At 45.5% G+C, this 20,686-nt stretch overlaps 1 protein-coding gene across 2 annotated transcripts in view; it reads right to left on the reverse strand.

Annotated features, from left to right (window-relative positions):
- nemp1 (nuclear envelope integral membrane protein 1) overlaps window positions 1-20,686 on the reverse strand; it is a 53,818-nt gene that overhangs the window by 15,088 nt on the left and 18,044 nt on the right. For both annotated transcript variants that reach the window (XM_069906385.1, XM_069906386.1), the window contains exons 3-4: window positions 14,259-14,478; window positions 241-313 (exon numbers count right to left, since the gene is read on the reverse strand). In XM_069906385.1, the coding sequence (XP_069762486.1) occupies window positions 241-313; window positions 14,259-14,478 (293 nt within the window). The remainder of the gene's footprint in view (window positions 1-240; window positions 314-14,258; window positions 14,479-20,686) is intronic.

The following is a 20,686-nucleotide window of genomic DNA, read 5'->3' on the forward strand; positions in this document are numbered from 1 at the left end:
GATGTACGGCTATCCAAAGAAATGAGGTCGTGGCTGATGTGACTTTGGAAACCCTCCAAGTGCCAAGGTTTATGGATACAAGTCGGGCACTTTTTAAAATACACAAGAATGATGAACCTATACAGTTTTCTTGAAGGTTTTGCCCAAAACATCAGCTAGTCTGTTGGCTAAAAACATTCTCTGACCTGCCTTTTATCTAGTGTGTCCCACTTTAATTAAGCTTCTTACTTCACTGCTTACCTGCTCAGGCTATCAGCATAAAAAAACAACAGCAGGCCAAAAGTGAAGATAAGCATCAGCTGTGGACTGAAACCTACAAAGAATCAGAATTCAGAATCAGAATTTATTGTCATGAACACGTCACAAACTTTGTAGCTTTGTGGCAGCGTCACAGTGCAAACAGTTACAGAAACCACCTTACACAACAATAAAAACATTGCAAGAAAAAGTCAAAGTGAGGCAATGTCTGTGTTAATTGTTCATTCAGGAATCTGATGGCAGAGGGGAAGAAGTAGTTGTCCTTGAGATGCTGAGTGCTCATCTTCAGATTCCTGGACCTTTTCCCCGATGTAGCAGAGTGAAGAGGGCATGGCCTGGGTGGTGGAGGTCTTTGAAGATAGTGTTGGAATATAGGGGTTAATTAATCATAGAAAATATGTAGAATATATGCTTATGTACTATTCAGTTTGTATACATGAATCCAGTACTATGTATCTATTTAATATTTACCTCATGGCGAAGGGAAAGAGTAATGTAAGTAAGGGGCAGCCACAGTATGTAGCAAAGTTGGCTGATTACAGTAGGTTTAGAATTGCCTCCTCCCAAAATACAAAAGAGAGGATATGTATGAAACAATTTAGTAGGAATGGAGGTGTTGATTAGCACAGGAGACGATGGCCAGACAAGAACAAAGAGAATCCTGACAGAGACTGTCAGAAACAAAGAGAATGAAAACGAACTCAGTAAGAAGGCTAAGAGAGAAGGAAGTGTTGAGTAGAACAGAAGAATATGGCCAGATGAGAACAAAGAAATATGAATTGATTTCTGATCAAAGCAACAGGATATTCTGGCCTGGAGGATTAAGATGGGAGCTCCACTCCCCAGATATCTGCAGAGTAGGAGATGACTTGTGATAAATCTTATGCAAAAAATCTAGCAAAGAAAGCCAACTTTTGTTCTGTTTTTTTTTCTTTTTCTTTCTTTGGCTTGGCTTCGCGGACGAAGATTTATGGAGGGGGTAAAAAGTCCACGTCAGCTGCAGGCTCGTTTGTGGCTGACAAGTCCGATGCGGGACAGGCAGACACGATTGCAGCGGTTGCAGGGGAAAATTGGTTGGTTGGGGTTGGGTGTTGGGTTTTTCCTCCTTTGCCTTTTGTCAGTGAGGTAGGCTCTGCGGTCTTCTTCAAAGGAGGTTGCTGCCCGCCAAACTGTGAGGCGCCAAGATGCACGGTTTGAGGCGATATCAGCCCACTGGCGGTGGTCAATGTGGCAGGCACCAAGAGATTTCTTTAGGCAGTCCTTGTACCTTTTCTTTGGTGCACCTCTGTCACGGTGGCCAGTGGAGAGCTCGCCATATAACACGATCTTGGGAAGGCGATGGTCCTCCATTCTGGAGACGTGACCCATCCAGCGCAGCTGGATCTTCAGCAGCGTGGACTCGATGCTGTCGACCTCTGCCATCTCGAGTACTTCGACGTTAGGGATGTAAGCGCTCCAATGGATGTTGAGGATGGAGCGGAGACAACGCTGGTGGAAGCGTTCTAGGAGCCGTAGGTGGTGCCGGTAGAGGACCCATGATTCGGAGCCGAACAGGAGTGTGGGTATGACAACGACTCTGTATACGCTTATCTTTGTGAGGTTTTTCAGTTGGTTGTTTGTCCAGACTCTTTTGTGTAGTCTTCCAAAGGCGCTATTTGCCTTGGCGAGTCTGTTGTCTATCTCATTGTCGATCCTTGCATCTGATGAAATGGTGCAGCCGAGATAGGTAAACTGGTTGACCGTTTTGAGTTTTGTGTGCCCGATGGAGATGTGGGGGGGCTGGTAATCATGGTGGGGAGCTGGCTGATGGAGGACCTCAGTTTTCTTCAGGCTGACTTCCAGGCCAAACATTTTGGCAGTTTCCGCAAAGCAGGACGTCAAGCGCTGAAGAGCTGGCTCTGAATGGGCAACTAAAGCGGCATCGTCTGCAAAGAGTAGTTCACGGACAAGTTTCTCTTGTGTCTTGGTGTGAGCTTGCAGGCGCCTCAGATTGAAGAGACTGCCATCCGTGCGGTACCGGATGTAAACAGCGTCTTCATTGTTGGGGTCCCCATTTTGTTCTGTATGATAATGAAATCTAGCAAAGGAAGCCAACTTTTGTTCTGTATGATAAGGTTGAGCTATATAAACTGTAGAGACTGGACAGTAGAGGTCAGTCTTGGGGAATAGCTCATTGTGCAGGTGACCTATGAACTAACGACTGAACCAGAGCTCTGTTAAGCTTTATTCTTGTGCTGTGTAATAAATTGACCGTTGAACCGAATACCTTCTCCTATCACTTCATTCAAAGAACACGCTGGACTCAGACCACACATAGACTAAATTAAGAGTAAGGTAAAGCCAGAGTCCGACAATTTGGTGACCCCGACGTGATGAAGATGGAGAAGTGACGGAAGAAAAAGATACGAAACCCCGGTCGATTGTGGTGTGGTGATAACAACAAGTGGCCATTCAACAAAAGGAGGTAAGCAGACGCCTGTTTAAATGAAGTTCTGCTATTGGCAACGATAAAATTGTGTGTTGTCACTACTCTGCAAAAGTCCTAGTTAAAGCCAAAGAATAAAGCTTCAGGGGTTAGAGGCCCCTGTAAGAAGCGGGGGTTAGAGTCCCCAGCAAGAAACGGGGGTTAGAGTCCCCCGTAAGGAACTGGGGTTAGAGTCCCCTGCAAGAAAAGGGGGTTAAAGCCCCCCTAGTAGAACGGGGTTAGAGTCCCCTGTAGAAAAAGGGGGTTAGAGTGCCCCTAGTAGAACGGGGTTAGAGTCCCCTCGTAGCGATCTCGAGATATAGGTTTAGACACTTGGCCAAATAGAATAAGGTGTATTGTGTTATAGTTATTTGTTTCTATAGTGTATAATAAGTATTTGGTTAAGAATAGTGTATCATAATAGTTTATAATAAGTATTTGTTTAAGGATTGTGTACAGTGTGCCGCTGGTGTTTATAATAACGTGGGAAGGGTCGAAGTAGATTGCAGGGTGGCAAAATCCTACCAGGGGAGAGACCCAGTGAAGTACGAAGTCTAAAGGGTTAAAAATCGGAACATAAGATGGAAGGAGTAATTAGGGATGTAGGGCAAAAGTTCGGGGAAGACAGATGGTACACCAGAAAATCTGCCGTTTTCCACAGTGGGAAAAAACAAGGAATCAATTACTGGGAGGATTACCGAAGGGAGAGGAGGTACAGGCTATGGCACGGTACGAACAGATATGGAAAGAGCTGCAGAGTCAGGGGAAGGTACCGCGAGGGTTTGAAAAGATCCGGCTTGTAATGTACTTGGGAGAAGCCGAGAGGGAAGCGGCAAAGGAGGTACGGGAACATGAGGCAAAGGGACAAGGATTTATATGGAATAGAAGGCTTAAACAGCAGAAAGAAGTGAAGGAACAGAGAAGGGCAGATTTACACAATATGACATTGGCTTGCATGGCTGTGGAAGCGAACCTTCAACATGATATTAAAAAGGGATCCCCTATCACAAAGGAGAAAACGGGGGAGGTTAAGCTGTCAGCCCCGCTATATCCAAAGTTACCAGAGACATTGCCACCACCTTATCCTATTCCCCAGATGCCAACGATGCAGATAAGTGAGGGAATAGTGAATGTCACTGAGTTAACAGGTCCAGAACTACATGAGGCGAAGGAGAGACTGAAGAGAGTTGCGCAGGAGAGAGTGGAGGAAACAAAGGAATGGGTGCACGAAATACAGAACGATATATGTGCAGTAAGGGAAAATAGTAGGTGCTTGGGAAAAACAAATGAGAGAGAGCAAGAACAGACACTTGAGAATGCCTTCTCGGTAGGAATGTCAGAGGATCACTCCACCCCCACTCCTCACAATAGACAAAAGGAGTCAGAGGATGAGGAGATCTTGACCTTTTGGAGTCAGTGTAAGGAGAGTTGGACGGATAAAGCAGGAGTACACCCAGCCACAGATCCCTTGCAGACTACACTATTTAAATCTGCAGTAACGAGCGGGCTGCCAGCTGCAGTCAGGGAGGCGTTAGAGAATAACCCTGATATTCCTGGTTGCTCGACTGAGCAATGGGAAAAACATTTGGCCCATCACGTGAAGCGTTATAGGGCTAAGCAAAAGGAGGACAAACAAATTATGGAGTCTACACAAGTGCAACTCCTTAAGCTTCAATTGGAAGAGGCTAGAAAAAAGGCAAATGAGGCAAAAAAGAATCCCTCAAAGGGTGCGAACCAGATGATTCAGCAGCCACCGCAGCCACCACAAGGGAATAATATGAATTGGCACCCGGCCCCAAATTGGGCACCGGGTCACACCTATGGGGGCAGGACTGGAGGTCCAATGGGGGGGATTCCGAGTAAGAGGGAGAGGTCGGGGTGTTCCATGAGTGCAGCCAGCCGTATGTTTTAGATGTGGTCAACCAGGACACTGGAAGAGAGAGTGCCCCCTAGCATGGGGTCTTCAGGAGACTGGGGGAAGGGGATATGGACCACCACAAAATGAGCATTGGGTCCAGCCCCAGAGATCGTCAGTGCCACCCCCGGTACATCAGGCACCCCATGCGGCTCTAGCTCCGAAGAGACATTCCCTTTGCTGACAGAGGAGGAGCAATATTGCCCACAGTGACGGAGCCCGAGCACACATGAGCAGGCTAGGTTGGCAGACCCTTTCCTGCAGATTAAAGTAATGGACATGGAAGTATCCTTTTTAGTAGATACGGGTGCCAGATTTTCAACACTTACTGGCACTGAGTTTCAATCTAAAAAGTCATCCAGTAGCGTCCAGTTGATAGGGTTCTTGGGTACACCAGAAAATCTGCCGTTTTCTACACCACTAGTCACTTCTGTGGCAGGACAGACTTTTGCAAATCAATATATTCCGTCGGCAATGCGCCCTACTAATCTTTTGGGCAGAGATCTGCTGGTCAGGTGCGGAGCATCGATCTTTGTGGACCCAGCGGAATAGAGATCACCTTTCCAAATGGATATTCTATGAACTGTTCATTAACTACACTTCATTCCGGTTCTCAGATGTTGTTGGCAGCCGTTGGAGGATACGCGTCGGAGGGACTATGGGCTGACATTTACTGGGGGCTGTTGGAACCGGAGGACTGACAGTGCAGTTTTCTCTATCTGGTCAGGCGTACAGGATTTTGTACCCTTCAAATGATCGGGTCCTCCTTGAGCATAGACAGATTGAACGCTTGCGTGGTAGAGAAAGGATGGATCATCCCGACTCTGCCCCTATGTTAGATTCTATCCCTGAGGTCCTTTGGTCAGTGGGACCAGCAGACGTGGGTTTTTGCCAGCAGGTTGATCCCATAACATTTGAACTTTCAGATTATACTCCCATTTGGCAGACACATAAACCCGAGGCTGAGGTGGGTCTGGCAGATACCATTGATGGCCTTATGTATTCAGGGGTGTTGGAACATTCGTGTTCAAGTTGGAATACACCCATCTTACCTGTTCTGAAACAGGACACGGGCAAATATCGGATGGCCCATGACTTAAGGTGCATTAATGGTATTGTGCAAACACCCACAGTTCCAGTACCGAACCCATATACCGCCATGACTGCTCTAACCCCTGACCACAAGTGGTTCTCTTGCATAGATTTAGCGAATGCTTTCTTTTGTTTGCCGCTGGCAGAATAATTAAGAGATGTGTTTTCTTTCACGTATAGAGGTAGAAAGTTACGTTATACTCGACTCCCGCAGGGCTTTATCTTATCCCCAGGGATTTTCAATCAGGTTTTGAAAGAACAGCTGGGGGGGGGCTAGTACTGCCATGTGGGGTAGTTCTGATCCAGTACGTAGATGATATCTTATTGGCAGCATCTGAGCCTGTCTCCTGTTTGCAGGCCACAAAACTCCTGCTAGTGCAGCTGTTCAAGGCAGGTTTTAAAGTCTCTCGTTTAAAGTTGCAATGTTGTAGACAAGTGGTCTCCTTTTTAAGAAGAATGGTCTCAGTGAAAGGTACAGGGATATCCCCTGTGCATCGTACAGCGATACTACATCATCCAAAACCTAAGATAGTTAAGGAAATGCTTTCGTTTTTGGGTTTGACAGGTTATAGTAGGCAGTTTATCCCATCGTATGGTGAGTTGACACATCCACTGCGAACTTTGGTGAATGAGCAGGGGATGAAGAATCTGGGAGCTACACTTGATTGGACTGCACAGGCTGAGATGAGTTTTATTCTACTTAAGCAAGCTCTTACAACCGCTATAGATTTGGCGATTCCAAATTATAGACACCCTTTCTTTTTGGATGTTTCTGAAAAAGCACACACGATTGTTGGTGTCCTTTTTCAGAAAAAAGGGGGTGGAAGATGTGTGCTCATGTATGTGAGTATAACACTAGATCCGACTGAAGACAGACACCCACCATGCACGAGACATGCAGCGGGGGTAGCAAAGATTTTACAAAAGGTGGCACACATAGTGATGGGACATGCCCTGACGGTATTAACAACACATAGTATTGTAGCATTTGTGAGCTCGACAGCATTTACAATGACTTCGCTAAGGCAGACGAGACTAGAAAAGATCCTGAATGCTCCAAATGTTACGTTTACCCATGAAGGCATTAACATGGCAGACAATATGGGAGAGGGAGAACCACACTGCTGTGAGAAGAGGGTAGTAAAGGATATTAAAATAAGACCTGACTTACAGGCTACACCCTTAAGAGAACCAGATGAAACCTTGTTTACAGATGGGTGTTGTTACAGACACCCCACAGATGGATTGAAAGCTGCCTATGCGGTGGTACGAAAAACTACAGGAGGATTTGAAGAAATCATTACAGGGACAGTGAGAGGAAAGGAGTCAGCACAACTCGAAGAACTACAGGGAATGATAGCAGCATTAGAATGGGCAGAAGGGAAGGAGGTCAATATAAATACAGACTTGGCATATGTGGTAGGGACAATACAGGTTGAGCTTAGTCAATAGATTAGAAGTGGGTTTTTAACAGCAGCAAGGACCCCAATTAAACATGAGAAGGATGTTAGGAAATTGGGTGAGGCCCTCCTGAAACCAAGGGCATTAGCAGTTCTTAAATGTAAAGGACATGATAGAAGAGATACGATGGTGGCTCGGGGAAATCAGGAAGCGGACATGGCCGCTAAAAGGGCAGCAGGATACGGCCCTCAGTTTATTATGATACAGGCAGACAGAACAGCACATGACTTATTACCACCGTGTAGGGTAGAAGTAATAATACATGAACAAGCAAAGGCATCACCTCAGGAAAGGATGATATGGGAGGAAAGGGGGGCAACCGAGGATCAAGGACTATGGAGATCGATAGACGGGAGGCCAGTTTTACCATCTGGACTCATGAAACCCCTCCTCGAGGAGGCGCATGGGCTAACACACTTTGGGAAGAAACAGATGATAAGGTATTTGGTACATTGGTGGCACCCCTTCCTGCCGGCGATGGTGGAGAATCATATCAGAGAGTGTAAGGTATGTATAACATATAATGTCAAGGCGACTGTGAAACCTCACGAGGGACAGTTTCCGTTGCCTAAGTTACCAGGGCAGGAAATTGTAATTGATTACACGGACATGATAGAGAGGGCAAGGGGATATTGATACCTCTTAGTAGCAGTTGATGTGTTCAGAGGTTGGCCGGAGGCAATCCCTGCCAAAAGAGAAGGTGCAAAGATGGTAATTAAGTTCCTAATCAACCAGTACATTCCTATACATGGGTTTCCTAGGAAGATCAGGTCAGATAATGGAAGTCATTTTAAGAATGAAGATTTACAGGAGGTAAAAGTGATGTTAGGGTTAAAACATGCCTTTGGAACGGTTTATCATCCACAATCCCAAGGAAAAGTGGAGAGAATGAACCAAACAATAAAAGGTAAGATCGGGAAAGTACAGGCACGGACCAAATTAAATTGGGTGGATGCGCTGCCCCTGGCATTGATGTCAATAAGGAGTTCGGTAAGTTATGTGACAGGATTTACTCCGTATGAACTACAAACGGGGCACCAGTTTCTGGGACCTGGAGCCGGGATTCATACCACAAAGGAAGAGGTAAGTCCAATGAAATGTAAGCTTTAAATTAACGGCTCTGGTATCAGCTTTTTCACAACAGGTCACTAGTACCGAATGGAAAGGTGAAACCCCAATACCATCCGTTGCGGAGTGGGTTCTGCTAAAGGTGATCAAGAGAAAGTGGTCGGAGCCCAGGTGGACAGGAACCTACAGAGTGGTGGAAAGAACATCCCACGCGGTTCAACTACTGGGAAAAGGAGAGACGTGGTATCATTGGAGTCAGTGAACAGCAACGGACCCACCAACACGGACACTGGAACAGATTCGAACGGAGGTGACTGAGAACCTATGAAGCAACTACGGACTAAGAACTGTTTGAACGGGTCCCTTTAAAGAGACTATTGGATTACGGTGACTGTATTTCAGGATTTGAAGTGATAGATCTATATTGAAGTCAACAGAACTTAGGGGGTTGTGATGGACACTATATGGGAACTATGGGTGATGTTATTCCTAGCCCTTGAAGCGTCTGGAGAAGGAAACAACTGTACAAATTGTTTGCGGTCAGCCTGGGAGGCCCATAACGAACCGAAACAGTACTTTGCGGATTGGACTGACGTTCCTGAACACTGGACTGAAGTGTGTTCATAATGGTCGTTTGTGAGGTTAAGTTTAACAAGGGGTCGGAGATGCCGGTCCTTGCAAAAACTCCTGAGGTCTTGGTCCCATAAGTTAACTGGTGGTTGGTCTCATTTTCATGAGACCAAAAGGGGTCTGTTGGAATATAGGGGTTAATTAATCATAGAAATTATGTAGAATATATGCTTATGTTTTTCTTTGGCTTGGCTTCGCGGACGAAGATTTATGGAGGGGGTAAAAAAGTCCACGTCAGCTGCAGGCTCGTTTGTGGCTGACCAGTCCGATGCGGGACAGGCAGACACGATTGCAGCGGTTGCAAGGGAAAATTGGTTGGTTGGGGTTGGGTGTTGGGTTTTTCCTCCTTTGCCTTTTGTCAGTGAGGTGGGCTCTGCGGTCTTCTTCAAAGGAGGCTGCTGCCCGCCAAACTGTGAGGCGCCAAGATGCACGGTTTGAGGCGTTATCAGCCCACTGGCGGTGGTCAATGTGGCAGGCACCAAGAGATTTCTTTAGGCAGTCCTTGTACCTTTTCTTTGGTGCACCTCTGTCACGGTGGCCAGTGGAGAGCTCGCCATATAATACGATCTTGGGAAGGCGATGGTCCTCCATTCTGGAGACGTGACCCATCCAGCGCAGCTGGATCTTCAGCAGCGTGGACTCGATGCTGTCGACCTCTGCCATCTCGAGTACCTCGACGTTAGGGGTGTGAGCGCTCCAATGGATGTTGAGGATGGAGCGGAGACAACGCTGGTGGAAGCGTTCTAGGAGCCGTAGGTGGTGCCGGTAGAGGACCCATGATTCGGAGCCGAACAGGAGTGTGGGTATGACAACGGCTCTGTATACGCTTATCTTTGTGAGGTTTTTCAGTTGGTTGTTTTTCCAGACTCTTTTGTGTAGTCTTCCAAAGGCGCTATTTGCCTTGGCGAGTCTGTTGTCTATCTCATTGCTTATGTACTATTCAGTTTGTATACATGAATCCAGTATTATGTAACAATTTAATATTTACCTCATGGTGAAGGGAAAGAGTAATGTAAGTAAGGGGCAGCCACAGTATGTAGCAAAGTTGGCTGATTACAGTAGGTTTAGAATTGCCTCCTCCCAAAATACAAAAGAGAGGATATGTATGAAACAATTTAGTAGGAATGGAGGTGTTGATTAGCACAGGAGACGATGGCCAGACAAGAACAAAGAGAATCCTGACAGAGACTGTCAGAAACAAAGAGAATGAAAACTAACTCAGTAAGAAGGCTAAGAGAGAAGGTGTTGAGTAGAACAGAAGAATATGGCCAGATGAGAACAAAGAAATATGAATTGATTTCTGATCAAAGCAACAGGATATTCTGGCCTGGAGGATTAAGATGGGAGTGCTACACCCCAAATATCTGCAAAACAGGAGATGACTTGTGATAACCCTTATGCAAAAAATCTAGCAAAGAAAGCCAACTTTTGTTCTGTATGATAATGAAATCTAGCAAAGGAAGCCAACTTTTGTTCTGTATAAGGTTGAGCTATATAAACTGTAGAGACTGGTCAGTGGAGGTCAGTCTTGGGGAATAGCTCACTGTGCAGGTGACCTATGAACTAACGACTGAACCAGAGCTCTGTTAAGCTTTATTCTTGTGCTGTGTAATAAATTGACCGTTGAACCGAATACCTTCTCCTATCACTTCATTCAAAGAACACGCTGGACTCAGACCACACATAGACTAAATTAAGAGTAAGGTAAAGCCAGAGTCCGACAATAGAGGCTACTTTCTTAAGACATCGTCTCTTGTAGATGTCCTCGATAAGAGTGAAGACAGGTGTTCGTGATGCTGCAGGCTGTTAATAACCCTCTGGAGGTTTTTTCCCTTGTCCTGAGTGTTGGGACCTCCGTACTAGACAGTGATGCAACCGGCAGAATGCTCTCCACCTGTAGAAGTTTGAGTCTTCAGAGACAGACACACTAAATCTCCTAAAACTCTTCACAAAGTAGAGTCGCTGATGAGCCTTCTTTGTGATTGCACCAACATGGAGGCTCCAGAACAGACACCCAGGAATTTGAAGTTCTTGACCCTCTCCACTGATGATGACCCCTTGATGAGGAATGGGTCATGGTCTCCTGAAGTCCACAATCATCTCCTTGGTTTTGCTAATGTTAAGTGCAAGATGGTTCATGTAACACCACTCAACTAGATGATCTATTTCACTCTTGTACGTTTCCTCATTGCTGTCTGTGATTCTGCAATCACTACAAGCGTAGTCCAGATTTGTAGATAGAATTGGAATTGTGTCAAGCTACATGGGTGTATAGTTGAGCAGAGGGCTAACCATGCATCTTTGAGGCAGGCCTGTGTGGATTTATTTGCAGATGCCAAGGGTTTGGAACTTGTGGACCAGCAGTGAGGGAATAATGGTGTTGAGGCTGTGCTGTCGTCAATGAAAAGCAGCCATATGTTCAAGTTGCTGTTTTCTAGGTGACCCAGAGCGGAGTGGAGAGCCAGTGATATTGCGTCTGCTGTGGAGTGATTGTTACTGTAGGAAAATTGCAGAGGGTCCAGACCTTTGCTTAGGTACGTGTTAATTCTGGCCATGACCAACCTCTCAAAGCATTTCATCTCAGTCGAACTTAGTCCTACTGGGCAATAATCATTAAGGCAACTCATTCTTCTCTTGTTGGGCACTGGGATGATTGATGCCCTTTTAAAGCAGGTGGAAACCTCCGACTGTAGCAATGAGAGACTGAAAATTTCCATGAACATCCTGGCAAGTTGGTGGGCGCAGATTTTCACTATCTTGCCAGGTTCACAATCAGTGCCTGACACCTTGCAAGGGTTCATATTGCAAGAATAGGTCAAGATGACATTTCAACAGCACTAAATACATCTTTTCAATTACAAGCTTCATATTACAATTCATGAAACAAAATCTATTTCTGACATTGATTGCAGTTTTATTTTCTGGTTTTAAGATTTATTCTACTTTTTATGATAGTTTAAATCTGCAGAGTGAACAGGCAAATGTCTGTACATTGACAGAATGGAACAAAATTCTGTAGATGCTGTGATTGTAGTAAAAACATAATGAAATGCTGGAGGAGCTCAGTCAGTCCTGCAGTGTCTGTAGAAAGTAACGATATAGTACTGAAGTTTTGGGCTTGAGCCCATACCCGTCAGATCCCAAAGTTGGTGGATTAGAGAGCTTTCACCTGTAATTAAAAAGTGCCCAGCTCTCTTTGTTAAAAAGAAAGAACAAAGAAATATTGCATCCACAGAATGTAAAGGCCTCCGCAGAAAACAGCTTTGTTATGAACTAACAACCCTTTCAATTTTTTATTTGGGACTAAAGGGACTTTGTTAGTCCTAACAAAGGAACAGCAATGAAAAATTCACCAGACAATGGTAAATTCAAAATAATTTTTTTTAAATTAAACTATTAATAACATCACATTTCTTACTTATTTCTAATCTTATTTCTAAATTTAACCCCACTATGCACAAATGCAAAATGTGTGTGTATAATTAAAGTCACCTTCTGAACAGTCAATTTTTAAAAGTTCAGCATCATTTTAGTCTTGCTTGAAGGTCTAAAACTCTCAGTTCAGAAATAATTATAAAGCACTTTTAAACATCATATCTTCAGATCTCTTTACTCAATTCTTTTGCTGAGATGCCTTGAAAGATATCCTTTAAATAGAAGTGACCATCTTTTGAGCCACCAATGTACCTCCTGTGAAAAGGAGAATACAATTTCTGTCTTCCCAGGATCAAATCATCTTTTTATTGAAGATTTTGAAATGTGTTTTCCACATGAAGGATCTGCCTCTTTTCAAAGAGACAGCGAATGTAGCTATTCTCCTCCGCGATGAATTCACAAACCCAAACAAGAGTTAAACAAAGTGGCCATACAAAAATGGACCCAGTAGAATTCTGTCCTCTTTTCCAAAGAGACAAGAGAAGTGGTCTTCCTTATTTCAAAAGCCAATTATTCTGTGTTTCCCCCTTTCCCAGGAGTAACACTCAACAGCACCTATTTGAGTTACTGTAATTCAACCCTGTCTTTCACAAGGTTCCAACCCCTGTGTGTCACAGGGTTTTGACTTCTGCACCCTCCAAATTGAACTCTCTCATTTCGATAATATATTTCCACCCATTTCTCATGTCACATGGTATGTTACACCATTTCAGTCTTTGAAGCTCATAAGGTCTTTTGACACGAATGTGCTAAAGTATTCAAGTCCACTTATGTCTCTGAGAAGTCTGCTTTCCTCAACTAAAATGACCAAGAAAGATGTGTCATCTACTTATACACATTAAATCTGATTGTGTTTATCTTCTTAGCATTTTAGGTGGTGGAGGTATGAGGCCGGCTCTTTCTGTTATGTTCCATGTATGATTCCCAGATTTTTTCAAACAATGTAACTTTGTCTTTTAAATTGTATGTGATTTTTTCCAATGGAATACACTTGTTAATTTCCATGTACCATTGTTGTATTTTCAGGCTCTCTTCCATTTTCCAAGTTGACATTATATATTTCTTTTGATACTGCTAAGACTATCAATCCTTTTCATCTTCTTGACTCCAACTTCAATCAGCATTCATTTTCGTCTCAAACTGGCTTCTGTTTTCTATCTCAAAGAACTATGTGTATTTAAAATGCTAATGTGTTGTCTTTGTGCCCCTGTAACCACCCAAACTAACTTATTAAACTATATCTAAATAAAAGTTTTAACATTAAACTAAGGACTCACGATAACAGATTCGATACAGCTTTATCTTAAGGCTACTTGGAAAAAAGGTGGTGGTGGGGGGGTCTGGTGTCTGAGTGATAATGCTGCACAATTCAACAGAATAAGGATGACTTCCAGCACCCTAGAAGTATTATATACACTTGTTTACTATTTTTCTCATGTCTTTCTGACTAATTTACATGAATAATCTGGAAACACTCAAAGACCATAGAGCAGTACAGCACAGGAACAGGCCCTTCGGCCCACCATATCCACACTGACCATGCTGTTCATCATCTGCCTACACAGGTCCATATCCCTCCATTCCCTGCATGAAGACCTTTGTCCAGTGCATCTAGTCTTCAGAATGGTGTCATACATGTTCCAGTAAGCACTTCAATATAATCTGGGATAATACTTGTCTAAGTAAAGAAAAACACAAAACAATCAAAATGCACAGGATCTAGTCATAGGAAACTCTGCCTACTCAAAAGCAATTAGCAAAACATTTAGTGATGAAATAGGCATTGAGGAAAATGTCTGAAAGATGACAATGCCATGCTTAAAAAAAGTTCAAAGGAGGCAGAAACAAAAGCAATAGTGTGAATTTACTCCAATATAACAGCCACTGCAAAGCAACATCATGAATTACAAGGAACTAAATTGGTTAAAAACTCACGGCGTGTCAATAGGACTTCATAATCCACTTTACTGTTTGGTTCCACCTTAAAGCAGGTTTTGTCACTGAACAAATCAACATTCAGGTAAGTTTCATTCACTTTCTCCTTCAGCATTAATATTGCTGACTCCACGATCCAATTCCACATGCCCAGATCTTCTAGCTCCATTTCATTGTCCACTTGCTTTATTTTAAATTTCTCAGAGCTATTCACTCGGATCTGACAAATGAAATAAAGAGAATTGGTTGTAATAATATTCAAAATGTGTCAAACCGACAATATAATCATTACTATAAGAGCCAGACTCTACATACAGCACATTAAGGACAACTTTTAAGGCTTGTATGAAACATTAATTTGTCGTGGAGAAGTTAGGGGATTGAGGGAAAAGAATTATGTCTTGAATCATATCTACATTACAAAAGAGGCACCACTGGCAGTTTTAAAATACATGAAGGTGGATAAAACTCCAGGGCCTGACTAGGGCCTGGGACATTGTGGGAAGCGAGGGGAAAAATTGCTGGGACCTTGGCAGGGAAAATTCTATCATCGAACCGGAACACTGGAGGGTGGCTCATGCTATCCCTTTATTGAAGAAGGGTGCAAGGACAAGCCAGAGAGCTATTGGTTAGGGAATGCAATGTCAGTTACTGGAGGGTTTCCTAAGGGACTGGATGTACCCTACACAATTGGAAAGGCAAGTGGTGTATGGGAAATCATGTGTCACAAATCTAATCAATTTTTTTTTGAACAGGCAACCAAGAAGACTAATAAGGGCAAGGTGGTGGACCCTGTCCACACATACTTTGGCAAAGCCAATTGACAAGGCCCAGCATGGTAGACTGACCCAGAAGAGAGTGAGATAGTCAGCTGGTGATAATAAAGGGTTGTTACTCAGATTAGAGGGCTGTGACCAGTGGTATGCCACAGTAATTGGTGCTTGGGCCACTGTTGTTTGTATTAACAACTTGAATGACAATGTAGTTAGCAATGGTTAGTATGTTTGTGGATGACACCAAAATTGGTCATACAGCAGATAGTAAGGTTATACAAAATTACAACAGGATCTAGATAGACTGGGAAAGTAGGCCAAGGAATGGCAGATGGAGCTCAACTTGGACAAGTACAGGATTTGTACATTTTGGCAAGTTAAACCTAGGCAGGACTTGCACAGTAAATGGCAAAGCCCTGGAAAGTGTCACAGAACAGAGATCTTGAGATAGTGGCACACAGTTCCCGGAAAGCGTGGATACATGTAGACAGTGTGAAGACAGTGTGGCATGGTTAGCACAATGCTGTTACAGTGCCAGCGACTGGGGTTCAAATCCCATGTCTGTAAGGAGTTTGTACGTTCTCCGCGTGACTGCGTGGGTTTCATCCCACCATTCAAAACGTACTGGAGTTGTAGGTCAATTGGGTGGCAAGGGTTCGTGGGCTGAAAGGCCCTGTTACCATGCTCCACGTCTACATTTAAATTTTAAAAATTAAAATGTATAGGTATTGAGTACAAGAGTTAGGATATCATGTTATAAATGTACAATAAGTTTGCAAGACCACACTTGGGAGCATTATGGACAGTTCTGATCACTGAGTAATAACAATTAAGATGAAAAATGTGCTGCAAAGATTCACCAGGAATGGAGGGCTGGGGCTTGGGTGGAAAAGTTGGGCCTTTGCTTCCCTCCCCCCCCCCAACTTCCCAAAGAGAGGAGGAGGCTAAAGGAGGACTTTGTAAAGGTTTATACAATTATGAGGGACACAAATAAGGTGAATGGTCACCATCTTTATCCCAGGATCAGGGAATCCAAAACTAAACCTAGATATAAGATGAGAAGGGAAAGTTTTAAAGGAGACCAGAGGTGCAACTTTTTCCACAGAGGTGGTGGGCATGCAAACAGAGCTGCTAGAGGAAGTAGTAGAGGCAGGCACAATTACAATATTTAAAAAAAATTTAGGCAGGTGCAGCAATAGGAAGGCTTTTATAGGCCAAATGAAGGCAAATGGGACTAGCTCAGGGAGACAACTTAGGATGGAGGAGTTGAGCCAAGGGCTTGTTTCTGTGCTGTAAAACTGACTAGGACTCATTCAGTTTAATTGCATCATTAAAAAAAATTGGAGTGTTGAGCCACTTCAATTGGACAACATTTTGGGAATCCCCACATGACTTCTGAACCAAAAAAAATCATACAACCGGTTACAAAGTAGGGCATTGAACATTAAATGAATGTTTGAAAAAAATAACAGTATGGCAAATTAAGAAGTAGAGGTTCAATGCTCTTGGGAATGTACTGTAAATTGTGGCTATTTGTCCATTAGGAAATCTTCAGGAAAAAAACAATTTTCAACTCATCTTGACAAACTGCAACCTCAGCCCATTTCAATACACTTTTAGTTCCCTTATCAACTTCAACCCTACCCACCTTCAACCATGACCTTTCACCACTTCCTCACCACTGTTGCAATAAGAAATAATGTTGGCCCATAAAGTATGCCATTCCAGTCTCAAAAATCGACAAAATTTTGCCCCAGTCAGGGCACAGGGAGAGCAGCGGCGGCCTCGGCCCCGGTCCGGGCAGTATGGACCGACCTAAGAGGGGAGGCAGACCCCTCCAGCCCGGGTAAGAAACCTGCATAGGAGAAGGCCACTCCGATATAAAACCTACGACCCAAGGACCTCGCTGCCACGTCCCAGCTTGCTTGGCCACGGCACACGAACCATGGGTGTAAAGGGTGGGGCCAGTCCTCCCCCCCCCACGTCCTCCCCCCCCCACGTCCTCCCCCCCCCACGTCCTCCCCCCCCCACGTCCTCCCCCCCCCACGTCCTCCCCCCCCCACGTCCTCCCCCCCCACGTCCTCCCCCCCCCCACGTCCTCCCCCCCCCCACGTCCTCCCCCCCCCACGTCCTCCCCCCCCCCACGTCCTCCCCCCCCCACGTCCTCCCCCCCCCACGTCCTCCCCCCCCCCACGTCCTCCCCCCCCCACGTCCTCCCCCTCAAAAGATGCTCACGAACTCAAGCTAGCATGCTGGAACATCAGAACCATGCTAGACAAGGCTGACAGCCACCGACCTGAACGTCGGTCTGCCCTCATTGCACATGAACACCTCAGACTTGACATCGACATAGCCGCTCTCAGTGAAGTCCACCTGGCAGATGTAGGCAGCCTCCAAGAACGCAGCGCGGGCTACACACCCTACTGGTCTGGCAAGCCTTCGAATGAACGACGCCTATCTGGTGTAGGCTTCATGGTCAAGTACTTCATTGCCTCCAAACTCGAAAACCTTCCGAAAGGCCACTCGGATCGAATCATGTCCATGCGACTCCCCCTTCAAAACGAGCGTTGCATCACCCTCATCAGTGTCTATACTCCAACCCTCCAGGCGGAACCAGCAGAAAAGGACAAGTTCTACACTGACCTGCGCAACCTCATCCAACGCACCCCTACAGCCGACAAGGTTGTCATCCTTGGCGACTTCAACGCTCGCGTCGGCAAAGACTCAGAAACCTGGCCAGGAATCCTGGGCAAGCATGGCGTCGGCAAGTGCAACGACAATGGGCGCCTCCTGTTGGAGCTCTGCGCGGAACAGCGGCTTGTCATTACAAACACCCTTTTTCAGCAGAGGGACAGCCTTAAGACTACCTGGATGCATCCCCAATCCAAACACTGGCACCTCCTGGACTACATCCTGGTGCAAGAAAGTGACAAACGAGATGTGCTCCACACCAGGGTCATGCCCAGCGCGGAATGCCACACTGACCACCGGCTAGTTCGCTGCAAGCTTAACCTTCACTTCAGCCAAAGCCCAGGAACAGTAAAGCCCCCAGAAAGAGGTTCAATGTTGGAAACCTACAGTCAGACGAAGCGAGAGGAATCTTCCAGGCAAACCTCAAAGCAAAGCTCGACGATGCAATCCGCCTCACGGACCCATCCCCTGAAACCCTCTGGGATCAGTTGAAGACTACCATACTGCAATCCACTGAAGAGGTACTGGGCTTCTCCTCCAGGAAAAACAAGGACTGGTTCAACGAAAACAGCCAGGAAATCCAGGAGCTGCTGGCAAAGAAGCGAGCTGCCCACCAGGCTCACCTTACAAAGCCGTCCTGTCCAGAGAAGAAACAAGCCTTCTGTCGTGCATGCAGCCATCTTCAGCGCAAACTCCGGGAGATCCAAAATGAGTGGTGGACTAGCCTCGCCAAGAGAACCCAGCTCAGCGCGGACATTGGCGACTTCAGGGGTTTCTACGAGGCTCTAAAGGCTGTGTACGGCCCCTCACCCCGTCCAAAGCCCGCTGCGCAGCTCAGACGGCAAAGTCCTCCTCAGCGACAAGATCTCCATCCTCAACCGATGGTCAGTTTTTCAGTGCCAACCGTTCATTCCAAGATTCCGCCCTGCTCCAGCTCCCTCAACAGCCCCTAAGGCTAGAGCTGGATGAGGTCCTCACCCAGGATGAGACATATAAGGCAATCGAACAACTGAAAAGTGGCAAAGCAGCAGGTATGGATGGAATCCCCCCAGAGGTCTGGAAGGCTGGCGGCAAAACTCTGCATGTCAAACTGCATGAGCTTTTCAAGCTTTGTTGGGACCAAGGAAAACTGCCTCAGGACCTTCATGATGCCACCATCATCACCCTGTACAAAAACAAAGGTGAGAAATCAGACTGCTCAAACTACAGGGGAATCACGCTGCTCTCCATTGCAGGAAAAATCTTCGCTAGGATTCTCCTAAATAGAATAATACCTAGTGTCGCCGAGAATATTCTCCCAGAATCACAGTGCGGCTTTCGCGCAAACAGAGGAACTACTGACATGGTCTTTGCCCTCAGACAGCTCCAAGAAAAGTGCAGAGAACAAAACAAAGGACTCTGCATCACCTTTGTTGACCTCACCAAAGCCTTCGACACCGTGAGCAGGAAAGGGCTTTGGCAAATACTAGAGCGCATCGGATGTCCCCCAAAGTTCCTCAACATGATTATCCAACTGCACGAAAACCAACAAGGTCGGGTCAGATACAGCAATGAGCTCTCTGAACCCTTCTCCATTAACAATGGCGTGAAGCAAGGCTGTGTTCTCGCACCAACCCTCTTTTCAATCTTCTTCAGCATGATGCTGAACCAAGCCATGAAAGACCCCAACAATGAAGACGCTGTTTACATCCGGTACCGCACGGATGGCAGTCTCTTCAATCTGAGGCGCCTGCAAGCTCACACCAAGACACAAGAGAAACTTGTCCGTGAACTACTCTTAGCAGACGATGCCGCTTTAGTTGCCCATTCAGAGCCAGCTCTTCAGCGCTTGACGTCCTGTTTTGCGGAAACAGCCAAAATATTTGGCCTGGAAGTCAGCCTGAAGAAAACTGAGGTCCTCCATCAGCCAGCTCCCCACCATGACTACCAGCCACCCCCACATCTCCATCGGGCACACAAAACTCAAAACAGTCAACCAGTTTACAAATCTCGGCTGCACCATTTCATCAGATGCAAGGATCGACAACGAGATAGACAACTGACTCGCCAAGGCAAATAGCGCCTTTGGAAGACTACACAAAAGAGTCTGGAAAAACAACCAACTGAAAAACCTCACAAAGATAAGCGTATACAGAGCCGTTGTCATACCCACACTCCTGTTCGGCTCCGAATCATGGGTCCTCTACCGGCATCACCTACGGCTCATAGAACGCTTCCACCAGCGTTGTCTCCGCTCCATCCTCAACATTCATTGGAGCGCTTTCATCCCTAACGTCGAAGTACTCGAGATGGCAGAGGTCGACCGCATCGAGTCCACGTGCTGAAGATCCAGCTGCGCTGGGTGGGTCACGTCTCCAGAATGGAGGACCATCGCCTTCCCAAGATCGTGTTATATGGCGAGCTCTCCACTGGCCACCATGACAGAAGTGCACCAAAGAAAAGGTACAAGGACGTGGACATTTACCCCCTCCATAAGTCTTTGTCCGCGAAGCCAAGCCAAAGAGAAGAAGACATGAGGGTATCCGTATTTAGAGGAAAATATATAGAGTATAGATAAGAATTAATAAGGGAATGAAAGGGAATAGAGGAAATAAGGAGGGAATTAAAAGAGTGACCTTTGTTATATATGAAAATTGAAATCTTTTCCGGGGGGGGGGGGGCTGGGTGGGGAGGAGTTACAGTCACTGCAAAATCAGTTGACGCTTGCGAGTGAATTCGCAAATCCAAATGGAGAGGGGAGATGTGGTTGCCCGACAAGGGATAAAGGGCAACTCAGGAGGGGGAGGGGAGAATGGGGTTAAAGAAGTTTTAAATAGGAGAATAAGGAAAATGCTTGATGTTTTAGAAATGTTGTCTTATAAAGTGTTTAAAACAAGAAAGCAGAAATGGATAAGAAGGAAAGGTGATGATGAGGAAACGGAAAGGGAAGATAAACAAAGTATGAAATGGCTACGTTGAACTATA

This window comes from Narcine bancroftii, chromosome 12 (assembly GCF_036971445.1).
Source record: "Narcine bancroftii isolate sNarBan1 chromosome 12, sNarBan1.hap1, whole genome shotgun sequence".
Taxonomy (NCBI): domain Eukaryota; kingdom Metazoa; phylum Chordata; class Chondrichthyes; order Torpediniformes; family Narcinidae; genus Narcine; species Narcine bancroftii.